This window comes from Myotis brandtii, unplaced genomic scaffold, assembly GCF_000412655.1.
Source record: "Myotis brandtii unplaced genomic scaffold, ASM41265v1 scaffold197, whole genome shotgun sequence".
Classification (NCBI taxonomy): domain Eukaryota; kingdom Metazoa; phylum Chordata; class Mammalia; order Chiroptera; family Vespertilionidae; genus Myotis; species Myotis brandtii.
Window position 1 is genome coordinate 1,665,226 of NW_005357346.1, and position 16,554 is coordinate 1,681,779.

Sequence of the window (16,554 nt, forward strand, 5' to 3'; positions counted from 1 at the left end):
TTTTAAGTGGCTCCATTCTCACATTTAAAAATTTGTAACAATTTTCCTAAGAAACCTTTTGGAATTTACTTATGGCATGCAAAAGTACTGCTTCTGAGGTATTAAAAAAATTGTTAAGACCTGATTAATTTGTAAGGGATAGTTATATGTATGGCTTTGAGGACCTTACTTTTGTTGAATTCTGAGCTACCGGAAGGTCTCCTTGCCCTCCCCAAAACCCCCAAGTTAATGGAATAAATTACAAAGGGGAAATACAAACATAAAGATACTCTGAAAGTGCTTAAAATCACAGTATTCACTATGTTTGAAATAAAAATTGACCTAGACTTAATGCTTAGTTGTCATGGTTCACCAAAAAGGGATAGTTGCCAAATGCAGTGGTTGAAATATACTTGTTTTGGTTTTGAGCAACATAAAAATAAGAATCGAAACTTGTGGTATCATAATATTCTCAAGTATTATGACTTTTTAGACAGTTAATTCCCTCTAATGAAACTTGGTGACCTTTTTATCTTAGGAAGGAAAACAGATTTGCTTTAATGATCCCTTGAAGGTCTACTTGATTTTATTCCTACCATTCCAATAATTGTATTAGAAAAATCTCTGTATCATATAATTCTGACTTCAAAAGTAAGCAAAGAAATAATTAGAGTCTATCTTCTGGATAAATTTTGAGGAGATTGGGTCATTATACGTTTTCATAATGTTTATAAGCTTAGAATAGCATCAGCTCTTTAAGCACAGCAAAATTAGCTTGCAGTTATATTAGCTTGCTGTACACCCTTGGACAAGTCACTTCAAGCATTAGTTTCCTTATGATAAGGGACCTAATGCTTTCGGTGTGAATACCAACTCTAAATATTACAGAAACGTTCCTGCCTACTTATTTGAGGTCGCTTACGAATCATATGAGATAAGGGGCTCTGTATAACTAAAATACATGAATAGTAATTGGTAAGGAGATGCTATGTAATAATAACCCTATTATAAATTTTATCCCATTTACAATGGTTTGCCTTTTAATATTGCATAGCTTATAATGCATCTAGCTGGTAAAATCATATGAAATTAATTAAAATGGCTTAATGTGGAAAAAAAATTTATATGGAACATAAAAATCTAAATAAGCTGCATGAGAAAACTTATTGGAACTTCTTGAAAGTTTCTTTTTGTTACTAGACTATTAAGTGATATCAAATGTTTTTGAAAGCTGATACTTTTTAAAAAGCTTGTCTGGTTTTCAAAACAATATAGTCTCCCCTTGGTTACTGGGAGGATTGGTTCCAGGACCCCCCACAGATATAAAAATCCACAGATGCGTAAATCCTTTACATAATCTACTCACATCCTTCTGTATAATTTAATTATCTCTAAATTTCTTATTATATCTAATACAATGTAAGTGCTGTGTAAATAATTGTTATACTATATTGCTTAGGGAATAATGAGAAAAAAGTCCATACATGTTTAGTACAGACACAATTATCACTGGCCTAACTACATCGTACATATCAGCAACAATGTAACTTTTTTTCATCCATGGATGTAGAATCCCAGATACAGAGGAGCAACTGAACATAGGCAGTGTATACTGTATAACATTGGTTTGGCATAGTTATGTTAGGAACTTTAGGGAATACAGAGGTAAGGTAAAGTAGACAGATGCTCCCATAAAGAGCTTATGTCTGAGTGGAAGAAATAGGAGATGAACATAAAATAGGATTCTATCGTGCCCTCTAACTGGTTCCTTTCCCAGTTTTCTCCGTTGGATAAAATGGCACCTTCATGTACACATTGCTTTAGCCATAAGTTAACCTTGAGTTTTCCCTCTTCTGAGCTCCTCATATCCAGTCTATCAATAAGTTCCACAAATTATTCCATGGAAATATAATCTTACTTTAATCTACTTCATCTCATTATTATCACCTCGAGTCTCGGTCACCATTACTCTAGCCAGGATTTCTACACATGCTTTCTAGAAGGGCTTCCTGTTTCACTCTTGCTCTCTTCCATTTCATTGTGCAGACATCAGGCACAATTGATTTTTTTAAAAATTATTTCAAATATATCAAACATAGAAAATATGGAGTACAACATAATGGCATCTTTGTACCTACCACTCATACTTGAGGGCTATTCACATTTTGCCAAGCTTGCTTCAGACCTTTTCAGGAACTAAAAGGTATGGATATAGCTGAAACTTTCTTTGTAGCCCTCCACCATCCCATTCCACTCCCTCTTCAGAAGTAACCACTATCCTCAAGCTGAGTGGATCCTTCGTATTCATGCTCTCATAAGACAGTTTGTAAACGTAGAGGTTATTTGTTTTTTTCAAAGAGGGGATAAAATTCATCCACAAAATTGTTTAAGCCTAGGTTGCATGTCTGTGGGCATGATATTTGACTTAACCGATTTAGTATACTTTTCTTTTTTTTGTTTTTGTTCATAGAAATATTAACTGTGTGTATACTTGCGATATTCTTTTGAAATTTTCTGTATTCATTCAATGATATTTTGGAAAAAGATGGGGAGTTTGTGAACCTCAAGTCAACTTGACTAGAAGTCTAAGATACTTTTAAAAACACAAATCAGCTTTCATTCTCTGCTTAAAATCCTAAAAGCTTCCAATTTTAAAATATACAGTAAACTTCAAACTTCTTGGCATTCCCCTTACATGATCTGGCTCCCACCTACCTCTCCAAATTCATTTCAGGCACGTTCCTTTTTGCTCTAACCACCCTAATTAAAATAGCCTCTCCTCAATTCTCAATCATAACACTTATTTCCTTAATAGCATTTGTTACAATATGCAAGTATTTGTGTGTTCCCTTGCTTATGGTCTCTCACAAAACTGAAAGGTCCATGAGCTTTCTTACTTGAGTTTGCATTATGTAGCCAGCATATGGCACCATGCTCAATAAATACTGAATGACCACTCTTCATCTACATAGTCAGTATGTTTATTGAGTGTCTGCTATAGGCCAGAACTGTTCTCAATGTGGAGGATATAATGGTGGCCAACACAGACAAGATCCTTGCTCTATGGATCTTACATTCTCGTGGGAACAGAAGAGTATAAACAAATCTAAAAATAAATAATATCAGCACTAGAGTGGTTGTTTAGGTATGGGAAACACTTTTCTGAGGAAGTAACAAGAAGGAATTTATCTTGTGACAAGAGGAAGAGCTTTTCAGTTAGAGAGAAGAGCTAGAACAAGTTTCTACATCAAGAATGGGCTTGAATATTTATGGAACAAAAGACCACTGAGGCTGTAGTGGAGGGAATAGAGGGAAAGAGCATTACAGGATAAGGCTTAGGCTACATAACACAGCTAGGAGTTTGAAAGTCTTTGGTGCCTTAAGAGAGATACAGTACTGAAGGAGCTGGTGGGGTGCAGGTGGGAGCAGATGCAGAAGGTTACACACCTGCTACAGATTTGTTTAAGTTGTAGCGTAGGGTTATCTTCCAGAAAGTCATAAATCACAGCTCAATTTTTGGTTTCATTTTTACCAGGGATGCTGCTTTACTCTTTACGGTTCTTATGCTTTTAGTTACTCCTTTAGAACCAGTACAAGCCAGCCATTCTATGTTATGTCTGCTCATGTACATGCTTGCTCACTCATGCTCTAAAATACATTGGAAATAGAAAGGAAGCACTCAGTTAATACTTTTTTGATGAATTTCTGAATTTTTGCAGGCTTTTGGAATTTTATGTTTCCTAGTTTAGTCAGTCCAGTGACCTGAAAGCAAAACTAGGTTGATTACTCAATCTTTCACTTCCACTTTTTCATTTCCCTATGTTTTAGAAAGCCAGTGACTAGGGAAGGCAGTATCTTCAAGGGTGCTTAACTTCCACATTTTAAAGAACAAACTTGTTTTTTTAATATCCTTGCATCAATCTTCTGATTAGCTGTCTACCAATAGGATGAGTTTTCATAATCTTTTGTGATCCTACTAATAAAACTAATAATTGCTCCCATATTGTCTTCTTTTTCAAAATGTTCTTTGAAGTTAATTAAAGAGACTTTTCCCCCTCGTCCTTCACTAAACATGTAGTGATGACAAGGAGCTATTTTAAGTTTCTCTACAGTAGACTTGATGATACTTCCAGTTCTTTTGCTGACCCTATAAACAGAGGACTTAAGAGCCAGTTCCTCTTCTTCCTAATAATGCCAACTTGCTTAAGCCACTGCCAGCATTTTTACAGGTAGCCACCCACTTACAAATTGTAATGTTTCAAGAATTCATAATTAACCTGAGCTTTGGAATTTGAAATGCATTTCCCCCTGAAAAACACAAATCTATCTATATACTAGAAGCCTAAGCAACCGTTACGGCGGAACGACCAGAACGACTGGTGTGCACTGACCACCTGGGGGACACCGCTCAGCCAAAACCAGGCTTAATGCTGGTGAGCGCAGCGGTGGTGGTGGGAGCCTCTCCCGCCTCCAAGGCAGTGCTAAGGAGCAGTGAGCGGGTGGGCAGTAAGGAGCGAGGGGTCCTGGACTGCGAGGGGGACACAGGGAGTGGGCCTAAGCCAGCAGGCGGACATCCCCCTGGGTTGTCCAGACTGGGAGAGGGGGCAGGCCAGGCTGAGGCCCCCTGCCCCCAGTGCACAAATTTCATGCACCGGGCCTCTAGTGGTATTATAAATGGATAAGTTTCTAGGCCAACCTTTAAAGACCTGTTTAACCTATCAAGTAGCTGAACTACTATATTTGTGATGAAAAATATTAGGAATTTCCCATTTCAGATGCACATTAGTTCTACTACATGTTGTCTAAATAGGATTTGGCATCCCTAAACACCTTTGTGTATGATGAGTGGGTAAATAGTGGTGCCATGAAGATATTCCCATCAAGGCTGTGGAGAGAAAGCCATTGGGAATGTGTGTGGCTCCATCTCTTTCAGGGCAGTGACCAGCCATTGGCATGGAGATAGTCTTGAGTTAAGTGTTTGTATATCAGGAGTATCTATATGTTCTTACTAGTTACAAAATAATCTTGAGAGAGTGAGTGAAAAGTTTATATATTTTGAAATTTCTGAAGCAGATATTAATGTTGGAAAATGTTTTTTTGATGCATTCACAGATAACAGTCACATATTTAGTGATCATTTTTATATTTGTTTTTCTCCCCTTTATATACTATATTTTTAATCTTTGTGTATTTGGTTTTATTCTTAAAATTATTGATTCTTTTTAGTTTTCAATTAAAGGAATTTAATTCACTTAACTTAAACATACTGTAATATTAATAGTTAAAATAGATTTAACTATAGAATTGTTCTATTTTTAATTCTTTACTAGGCATAATATGTTTTTATTTCAAGAGGTTTTCATGCCATAACTGGTTTGGCTCAGTGGACAGAGTGTCAACTTGCAGACTGAAGGGTCCTGGGTTTGATTTTGGTCAAGGGCACATTCCTGGTTGCGGGCTCAATTTCCATAGGGGGTGTGCAGGAGTCAGCAGATCAATGATTCTTTCATCATTGATGTTTCTATCTCTTCCTCTCCCGTCCTCTCTGAAATCAATAAAAACATATTTTTAAAAAAAGAGGATTTCATTATGTTGGAGCTGATTTTTGGCCACTTTTAGATTTTATTCTTATGAGTATAGTATGATTTTTGACAAAGTGATGTTTTGGAAAGTTATTTATAGAATATAGAAGAGCAAGTGTTTTGGATTCTAGGAAGTATGATTCCACTTCTATTCAATTCTGGGTACATTTTTCAGCTCTTGCAGCTTGTTTCCTTATCTATAAAAGGAGGCTAATGAAACCTGCTTGCCTCACAGGGTTGCTAAAGGTATTACATCAGATTGATTGACAGTGTATGCCAGCTCATACTACTATAGGAATGGGCTGTCAGAGGATCAGTTAGGGAAAGTTTTCATGCCATTGTGTTTCTCTTCTCTGAACTCTCTTTTTCTTTTTGACACCTAATTTCTCAAAAGAATAATCTATACTGATTAGCTTCACTTTTAATCTATCCCTTTGTAAAAAAAAAAACAAAACATAAGAACAGCAGTATTAATATTTGTTGTGTTAATTGCTTTAGTTTTCTATTTGCTTTGTTTGCTTTCGTGTCTATCAATTCTTTCCTGTACACTCCGATAGGACTGTAAAATTCCTCTCGCTGTGGTAAACACTTCAGGTTATCCATCAAATCCATTTTTAAAACCTTTTTCTTTTTCTTGAGGTATTCCTCTGGGAGCCTTTTGTCTTCCTGTTCTAATCTGGACTGGTTGCTCTCTAGGCCTGGTGCAAAACTTATATCCTGTCTGTTCCTTTCCTCATCACCCTGGGAATTTCCTTTCCTTCTCTAATGTTTTGAATCATGTTTCCTGGTTCCTGTGTTTTCTTCTTTCTTGATTTATTCCCTTGTTGTGGTATAGCACTTCCTCTCCCACCTTACCTCCTACCCCGCCTCCTCTCCAGCCTCCAGCACCAGATCTGTTGAAGGTGACTCTCTTTGTAACACCTGTAAAGCTTTTACTCCTTTCAATTCCCTGTTGGATTGACCTCACCCTCCTCTGTGCCTCCACAGAACCCTCTGTCATAGCCTTGTCCATCATACGCATGGAGCACTCTACATGCCAAGCACTGTGTTCACACTGGGGAGTCCAAGGTTGAGAGAATGAGGTTCTTGTTCCCAAGCAAGTTCTAATAGATAATGAACAGCTTGATTCTCACTGGAGGCAGTACTGCCCCCTAGTGGTCCTTTTGGAAAAGTGGGGGTTCAGAGAGTCGGGCCTGTGGACTGAAGGGTCCCGGGTTCGATTCTGGTCAAGGGTACATGCCTGGGTGGCGGGCTCGATCCCCAGTAGGGGGCGTGCAAGAGGCAGCCAATCAATGATTCTCTCTCATCATTGATGTTGTTATCTCTCTTTCCTCTCTGAAATCAATAAAAATATATTTTGAAAAAGTGGGGGTTGGAAAGTATTTGGTTAACCACAGTAATAGTGGGGTACAGCTGGCATTTTGTAGTCAGGAGATAAGAATACTGAATGTCTTATATGTCCAGCACAACTTTAGAATATTCCACCAGACATTTATGTGTGAACATATGTTTATAATTATCTAAGCCTGGGGCCTGACTCCTTTTTACACACAAACCCAAACTACTCTTGGTACTTTTTACATTGTCATTGCTTGTGCAGCAGATGGAGAACAGCTGTTGTTGTCCATCAGTGTGGGTTTATAGACAATTAAAAAGTAGCACGTGTTTTTAAAAAATTAAGGATACCTTGGATGATAGATTCTTTTGTAAACCATACAGTAACAATGAAGAAGAATATGATTGTCTTGCCCTATACATAAAAGTAGGACAATTTTCTAGAGTAAATATTTAAAAAGATTTTGTTCGTTATTGTGTGTATGCGTGTATATACTGTATTAGGGTGTACATACAGTGCACAGCTTGATGACTTTATATCCACAGGTACACATAAACAAATGTAACTACCTTGCTTAAGAATGCGGAGTGTCTGCATAGTTGGGAAACAGGATAAACTTATTTTTAAACAGTGTGTTAGATATATTTTCAAGTAATATGCCCATTGCATTTTCATGTGTACAATAAATACAATTATTAGAATATAGGGGACTATAGGCTTGGGTAGGAAAAAAATTACATTGCTATTTTTACTAACCTCAAACTGAAATTTAGCATTTCCTTTCCATTTAGAATGCAGGAAATGGTGGTGATACTAGCCATACCTGTAACTTTTTTTGCTACTAGAAGCCACAGATATTTTCAATTTCAGTTGTTGCAGATACTTCACAATATTGTTTATACTCATTATTTTCATATTACAGTAATTATTAGACCTGCCACTTGATGATGTTATTTAAATCATTAGTAAAGGGACACATGTTACATATACAACTTTTTAAAAAATATATATTTTATTGATTTTTTTACAGAGAGGAAGGGAGAGGGATAGAGAGTCAGAAACATCGATGAGAGAGAAACACCGATCAGCTGCCTCCTGCACACTCCCCACTGGGGATGCGCCCGCAACCAAGGTACATGCCCCTGACCGGAATTGAACCCGGGACCCTTGAGTCTGCAGGCCGACGCTCTATCCACTGAGCCAGACCGATCAGGGCAGAACTTTTAAATAATCATATTTTTAAATTTTATTTTAAAACATTCTGAAATTCTAGAGTAAGCAAAACTAATGTATAATGATAGAAATCACATGAATGGTTGCTTCCTATAGAGAAGGTTGACTGGGGAAGGGGAACAAAAGAATTTTCTGGAGTGATGGAAATGTCCATCCTGGTATATATTTGTTAAAGGTGATTGAATGCTAAACTTGATATATATTTCACTGTATGTAAATTATATATCAATTTAAAAAACCAGTACATTAAAAAAGTGTTCTGAGAAGGGGTCTATACGCTTCATTGGATTTCAAAAGAAATTTCTGATAACAAAAATGGTTAAGAACCCTTTCTTGAGCCCATCATGTTACCTTTGAGTGCCTGCTCTTTCAGGGCCTGCTTTCAACTTTGAGTGCCTACTTTCTCTCATTTGCTTTTACTATTCATTTCCTTTTTTTCTAGAAGTGTTCTCACTTTTTTGAGCTAAGGAAAGTCAGAAAAGGAAAATAGCAGCTATGAAAGAAATTTTCTTGACTTATTTGCCAGTCTCTTGAAGCTGATAAAGTTATAGTCCTTCTAACATAGTTATGTACTTGTTTGCCTAGACTTTATGAAATTTCTGCCCTGGCTGATGTGGCTCAGTTGGTTAGAGTGTCCTCCTGTGCACCAAAGGGTCTCAGGTTTGATTCCCGGTCAGGACACTGGAAATAAAAAGGAAATTTCTAGTGACTAAAAACTAATTTGTAGACAACTTCATAATGGAATGATTTTTCACATTTCTGGTTTCTCTTGGAGTTTTAGGTTTTATCCCTGAATATGCAGGTCTGTTATGAAGTAGCCGTGAACATTTATAACAGAGATTAAAAGAAAAGAAAATGTATTTGGAATTAGAAAAGCATCAAAGAAGTAAGAAAAGAAAAATTAATATACTACCGACAATCTATTCCAGAAGTTCCATTTAGGTATCTTTGATGCAGTGTGAATACAAATTCTAAAGTCCAAATATGTTTTATTTTTATAAAATTCAGAATAGTATAAATATCAAATATTAGCCCATGTTTATTTTAAATGTGATGATAGGGCTTGAAGATGTTAAACATAATGGTAAATAATATATGGAACAAACATGCTTTCTTCTGGAGTCACAGTGTTAAGACTACTCATAATACAACTCTTGTTGTCTACCGTCTTATGTGTATAACTATTTCTTTTACTCTACTGTTCTTATGTTTTTAGTCTTATGTATCTAGATAAATTTAAAAGGACACTTGTTTTAATAGATTATAAACTATCCTAAGAAAGCTTGAACTAAGGTGAATAGTCCTGACAAATGTTTATCTAGGTAGCATCTGCATGTGTTTTATGATGTTATTAGATTTAAAAATGTAAAATACTGTTTGGCGGTTCCTTTGCAGCCTCTCGTGTGGAAAATTTGAGATGCAGAGGAGAAACAGTAGCTAAGGAGATCAGTGAAGCCATGAAGGTAAAAGTTATATGCTAAAAAATTATAAAATGAACAAAATCTGTAGCTAGGTATTTGCTTTTAGCAGCCATATGTGTTTTAGTCTATTGTAATAGGAATTCTTAGTAGTTTTTAAAATAGGTCATTAATGACTTAATTAAGCAACAGTGACATTCAGAATAACTACCATTTATTAGGTACCTACTGTGTACCAGTATTATACCTGGCTTCTTTAAAGGTTGGTTATATTTTTGAGTTCTGAGGGTTAGCAGTCCAACAAATGATTTTGGATAATAATACCAGCTAACATTTAGTGAGCATTTAGCATGGATCAGGTACCATTTAACTGCTTTACATATATTATATTACCTCATTATCCTTCCAATAACCCTATGAGATAGGTACTGCTATTTCCCTATTTTACAGCTGAAGAAACTGAGGCACAGAGAGGCTAACTAGATTGCCCAAATAAGTAACTCAATCAGTATTTAAACTCTGGTTATTTGGCTCCAGAGCTTATATTGTTAACCACTATAGTATATAGCATATCAAATTGGAGTCTTAATATCTTCTATACTAATAAAAGGGTAATATGCTAATTAGACCGGACATCTTCCGGACATCCTTCCGGACAAAGCCACAAAGTGGCAGCGGCCGAGGTAGAAGCGGTTAGGGGCAATCAGGCCAGCAGCTGTGTATTTCTGTTTCAACCTGAGATTAATTTTGAGTATTATTGTTTGTTTACTTTTTTAAGTCCTTGCCTGCATTAATTGAACAAGGAGATGGATTTTCCCAAGTTTTGAAGATGCAGCCTGTTATCCAACTCCAGAGAATCCACCAAGAAGTCTTTTCCAGTTGTTATAGGGAGCCAGATGTTAAACCTGAGAGCTTTATAACACAAATAGAAACCACACCAACAGAGACTTCTACTAGCAAAACCACTAACGTGGTACTCAAAAGAAAGCAAACTAAAGACTGCCCCCAGAGAAAATGGTATCCATTGCGGCCAAAGAGAATTTATCTTGATACGTAAGCTATTTTTGTTTATCTCAGGAGTTGAAATTAGGCACTGTCAGCATTTAGATTAAAGTCTGATGCCTAGACAGAACTTCATTTAAAATAACAAGTAACTCTTTAGTGATTTCTTTATACAGATGTAATAACTGTCCTGGGGTATGATGTAATATTGTATTTCCTCAATGTTTCGTCTATAGTCGATGAAAAGCATAGTTTTAAATGTTGGCACAAAGCCCATCAATGAGTATAAACAGTACAATCTTTTACTGTCCTTAAATGCCATCAACTCTTGGCTGCTTTACAGCTTTTATGGAATTTTATGAGTAACATTCTGTCAGTTTCCTGGATATACTGCTTTCTTTAAAAAAGAGCTGTGTAACAGTTGTCTTCATTTAAGTGCTGAGAGGAATCACCAGTTCTGCACAGGAGGGTTTTTGTTTTTGGTTTTTTGGTGTTTTTTTGTTTTCAATGTGATTTGTTTTATCAAATGAATGTGCAAATGAAAGACTAGCTTTGACTTTGTTACTCTAGTTCAGCTAATTTAGGTCTGTGAGTTTAATTGTAGGAAGTTTTGTTTTTATTTTGTTAGAAGACAAGACAGCTATTATTTGTGGAAGAATTTCTCCCAGTATTTCTTGCCCACACATTGTTTTCCATAGACCTTTTAATTTTTAAGCATAATTTGACTTGTGAATAATATTTTTTAAGGATTTCTCATTATTTCTTTGTATATGACTCCAGTTCAAAAATATACATCAGAGTAATACATTAAGAAATTGTCATGTGGAATAAATATAGATGTAATCATACTGAACTATTTTATATTTAAGGATGTTTATATATCAAGGATATAATCATTGGTAGAAGTCTGAGAAAGCTATATTGCCCCTACTTCGAATATTTAACTACAGTTCCTTATAGCTCCTGCTGTGTCTTTTACTCATATTAACACAATGTAGGCAGGGCTATCTAACTTGCCAACTGTTTCCCCTTTTGATGATTGTACCTTCATTCGTTTGCAAAGGAATTTATTAATCATGAGGTTGGAAATCTATACTTCTTGTGTTTATTATGTGTTAATAATCATAAATGTCAAAATGTGACAGAAAGTCTGTCTCAATTAGGAAAACTTACATAGCCACTTTATGGTATTCTGTATTTTAATGTTACAATTTGAGATCTGTATATTTGTATAAAGCAGTTTGTTTTTTATTAAAATAATGTGCAATGACTAAAATCTTTATACTGTTTTTTTGTAAGAGTTGTCTTAGGCACTTTTGAACCCAGCTTTAGTTGAATGGTAGCTCAGTACCTTGCATTTCAGAACATACTAAATTTCATTTTTAAATTGTTTGAGTATACAGAATATGCTATTCTAAGGCAGTGTTTTTGATAGTATATAATTCTGTATGAATTATTTCACTCCAAAAGCCTGCAAACAAAAGAATTATTAATTCTCCTAGATTAGATAATTACATTATGATTATAAAAGAAAATTTCTCTTTTAAAAATGATACATATTGAGATGTATATTGTTTAATGAACTTGATGTCTTGGACTTGCTCTGAAATATGTCAGCTAAAGGAAAAGGAAAAGGAATAGCTTAAGCAAATGTGGTAAAAATCTTGATAACATTGGGTCTGTGTGATAGATATATTCTTGTATCTGGAAATTTTTATAATTAAAAAAATTTTGTTCTATTTAATTTTAATTTTTTTGTTAATTCTCACCTGAAGATATTTTTTCCATTGATTTTTTTTTTTTTTTTTTTTTTTTTTTTTTTTTTAGAGAGAGTGGAAAGGAGCAGGGGGAGGAAGGGAGAGAGAAAGAGAAAGAAGAGAAATATCAATGTGAGAGAGACACATCGATTGGTTACTTCCCTCACGCGCCCTGACTAGGGCTAAGATCAAACCTACAACCCAGGTATGTGCTCTTGGCTGAGAATCGAACCCGAGAACCTTCGGTGCACAGCCTGATGCTCTAACCACTTAGAAACACCAGCGAGGGCAAGTTTGTTCTATTTTAAAACCCCAGACAGACAGCTGAAACTTGAAGTCCCTCAGCAAGTCCAAAGTTTCACTCCATAGAGCAGTCTGTATTCAGGTGTCCAAAGAAATGAATTTAAAAAAAAAATTAGGCATTTATTCATTACAGTAAAAGCAGAAAGCTGTACAAGAAAAATGTAATCATAGTTACAGATTGACTCCACAGTGAACAATATTTGTATAAACATAATAATGAACATCCCAAATATGAATTCAGTTGGAAATTGGGACAGTTATATTGGGAAGGTCAGAGGATTGGGAATTGATGAATACAGCACAGGCACTGGACAGTCGGAACGGGTAGTGGTCCCAGCACTGTGGTGGAGTTCTGGAGGGCCCCTTTAGCTGCTGGGTCCTGGGGAAGGCCAGGGTGTGCCAGCACAGGAACTAGAGCAGGCAGGTCGGCCTGGAGAGGGCACTGAGGAAGCTTCTGCCCCAACTAGCCCAGAAGTTAATTTTGCTCTGGTAATGTGTGACCGCCTGAATATCAGCAGTGAAATGGGAATGTTTGGGAATGAAATGTTTATCACAATGGGACATCAGTGCCTCATCTCTAAAATAGCTGAATCAAGAGATAGCACACTTTGGATATTACTCTGGTTAGGGGAACAACAGCTAAGAGAGTGGAAAGTAGTTAACTTTGTGAATGAACCTAGGGAAGGGAAGTAGGCAAAGGAACTGACTTTTTGTGGTTGACATAAGCCTTATACATTTGATTCTTTTAATTATGTGCATAAAATACTTGCATAAAAATAAATTTGATTTTTTAATGATTTTAAAACTAACACAAATGCAAGTGAATATAAGTTGTCTCTGACACTATCATTGAGAATTAAGACATAAATTATATGCCAGAGGCTGCCGCAGGGTATCAGTTCCATTATCTCAGTATATTTCAGATAAGACTTGTAGTCCCTGTTTTTAGCTGAGACATTTAGTTTGGGTGTCTTTGGAGTGCTTTCCCTGCTCCCCCCCCCAACCCCCCAACTATTTGTTTTGCAAATAGATTCTATTATCAAGCCTCTGCGTACAAAAATGAAGAAAAAAATATTTCTAAAGCAGCGGTCGCCAACTGGTGGTCCATGAGGTCCGAAAGGTTGGCAAACCACTGAAGGGTTTGTGGGGATTTTATATGAAAGGACTTGGGGAAATCAATATTTTATTTATTTGAAGCTTCAGGGTTGAAGAGTCCTCTCGTGTTCATTACTGTATCTCTACGTTGCTTGTACCCTGTGGGCCCTTTGCTAATATTAGTTGAATGAATGAATGATTTTATATTGCAAATTTCTAACTTATCACTTCCCCAAGTCACAATCTCAGGCATAAATGACTTGTGGCATTCATATTCATGATTTATTTTTAAAAATACATTTTTATTGATTTCAGAGAGGAAGGGAAAGGGAGAGAGAGATAGAAACATTAATGATGAGAGAGAATCATTGATCAGCTGCCTCCTGCACTCCTCACACTGGTGTTGAAGCCTGCATGCAACCCAGGCATGTGCCCTGACCGGGAATTGAACTGTGACCTCCAGGTTCATAGGTTGACACTCAACCACTGAGCCACGCTGGCTGGGCCATATTCATTATTAATTCAGTTTAGAAGATGGGCTTACTTTTGTAGAGGATGGGGGTGGAGGCGGGGTTTAAAGGACTGAGGGCAAATCACTAGGAAAACTGAATTAGAATTCTCATTTTCTGGCTATTAGAGCTTGAATCCTAGTCCCCATATCCCTGCCTGATCAGAGAAGAGGGTGGCATTCACACCCCTCAGACTGACTCCGTGATGCTAGAGATAGATCTGCCTCTGGCCCTCCTTCCTTTGGCTGCATTCCCTTGACTTCTGGGTGGCCTGGGGGAGCCAGGGGAGACCTGGCTCCTCGGGGTCCCCTGCTGCAGCTCATGTCTATGCCTGAGAAGGGTCAGGCCGCCTAGCATCACCTCAACTAGCCCCATTCAGAGAATGGCTCCCATGCCCCTGGGCTCAAGTGGATTTCAGGGCCTTCCTTGCTGCCCACGTGTGTGGCTCTGTGGCCACTTCCTCCGCCATGATGGCACTGGAGTTCTCTGTCCATTTCTCATGTCACCTTGATGGAGCATGCCCCACTTCACTAGTCCCTAGTATCTGAGACTTGAGCGTTTCATTCTCGTTGTTCCTTCAAACTCTTCTGAGGTTTAGTTCTTCCATGAAGCAGCCAGTGGTGACCGCTTCAGGGTCCTAGCTGCCTGAGTCACCCCAACAGCCCCTCAGCACCCCCCCCCACCTCTGCCCTTTGGAGCACCAGCTGGTGCAGTGGCTCTTTCCCAGATGAGAGCCCCCTCATGCCTTTGTCTCTACTTTCGAAGCTCCTTTTCTTTCAAGCCATTTTACAGTTGAGCATCACCACCAGAAGACCAAGTAGGAAAATAAGAGGGGACGCTGTGACCTACACATCTGGCTTTATTTCCTTCCCTATTAGAATTTTTTTTTTTTTTGATAGGGAAAAAGGCTCAAGTAAGTGTAGGTATGAATTCTCTCTGATCTCTATGTATGCCATATCTACCCAGCTCTGCTCCTGTGGGAGTGTAGAAATTAGGGGATGACTGAAGAAAAAAATAAAAAAGGAGAAAAAGAAATTAGGGGATGGCAGTGACAGAATAATGCTCTGTGGCCAACTTGTAGGGCACCTCTGCTCCAGGTCATCCCACGCATCTCAGCTTCAGAACCTTGTGATCTTCCCAGTCACATTCCAAACAGTATTTTAAAATCATTTTTTTATAATCACACCTTTGGTTCTACAAATACTCAATGAATCGGAATAGTGTGCTAAGGTGTATGGATATTCTTGAACCAAAGCATAGACCCTGCCCACCAGCATCGGCCATTGGTCACAAGAGACATCAGTGGCAGCTGGGAATCCAGTGTGTGACAGTGAGAGGGGGCGGAGGGAAAGGCCCAGGACTGGAGAGGGAGGGGTAGGGGGAATCCATACTGTTGCTGAGGTTCCAGGCACCCAAAGGGAAGATGAGAGTGAAACTCATGGTTTTCAGACTTCTGTGGAATTAGCTGTTTGCAAGAAATTGTTTTGCCTGGTTTCGGAAACTAATGGAACACTAAGAAATGCCTGTAATTTACTGGCAAATCTTAATACTTACTTGCATTTTCTCTTTGGTATAAGCCCCAACCCAATTCTTCTTTTTTTTTTTTTTTAATATATTTTATTGATTTTTTACAGAGAGGAAGGGAGAGAGATAGAGAGTTAGAAACATCGATCAGCTGCCTCCTGCACATCTCCCACTGGGGATGTGCCCGCAACCCAGGCACATGCCCTTGACTGGAATCGAACCTGGGACCCTTCAGTCCACAGGCCGACGCTCTATCCACTGAGCCAAACCGGTTTCGGCCCCAATGCTTCTTTTAAAGGAGATTTTCAGATTTGACAGATGAGAAATACTCCTAACTAAAATGAATCCTCATTTGTCTCACACTCACAGGGGACAAAAGTTCAAAAACATAAATAAGTGTTGCATTCTCTCTGCCTGGGTGATGGACTCTGTGACTCCACCCCTAACCCCCAGCACACCCAGACTTGGGCCCCCCTGCACCGAAACACCGGACTTACTTTGCTGGGGGTACTCTGCCCATTTCCCCTCCTCCCTGCTGTTATCTAAGTCAGAGAGAAAAAACAGGAGGAAGAGCTGAGATGTGTCAACAAAGGGACCATGATCAAGTTCACCCCCATGTTGCCTGTGAAGGTATTACACTATGGAGAGGTCGGGGACGTGCAGATAAGCCTGTGGTTCCCTTCACTAGATAAGATATCACATGCAATGGTTCTCAACCTTCCTAATGCCGCGACCCTTTAATACAGTTCCTCATGTTGTGGTGACCCCCAACCATAAAATTATTTTTGTTGCTCTTCATAACTGTAATTTTGCTAC

The 16,554-nt window shown here is 37.8% G+C and overlaps 1 protein-coding gene across 1 annotated transcript in view; it reads left to right on the forward strand.

The window, feature by feature from the left end:
• NSL1 (NSL1, MIS12 kinetochore complex component) overlaps positions 1 to 16,554 on the forward strand; it is a gene marked incomplete at its 5' end in the record, with an annotated part of 32,084 nt that overhangs the window by 14,538 nt on the left and 992 nt on the right. The window contains 2 exons of the mRNA XM_005865180.2: positions 9,526 to 9,593; positions 10,327 to 10,601. Coding sequence (XP_005865242.2) covers positions 9,526 to 9,593; positions 10,327 to 10,601 — 343 coding nt within the window. The remainder of the gene's footprint in view (positions 1 to 9,525; positions 9,594 to 10,326; positions 10,602 to 16,554) is intronic.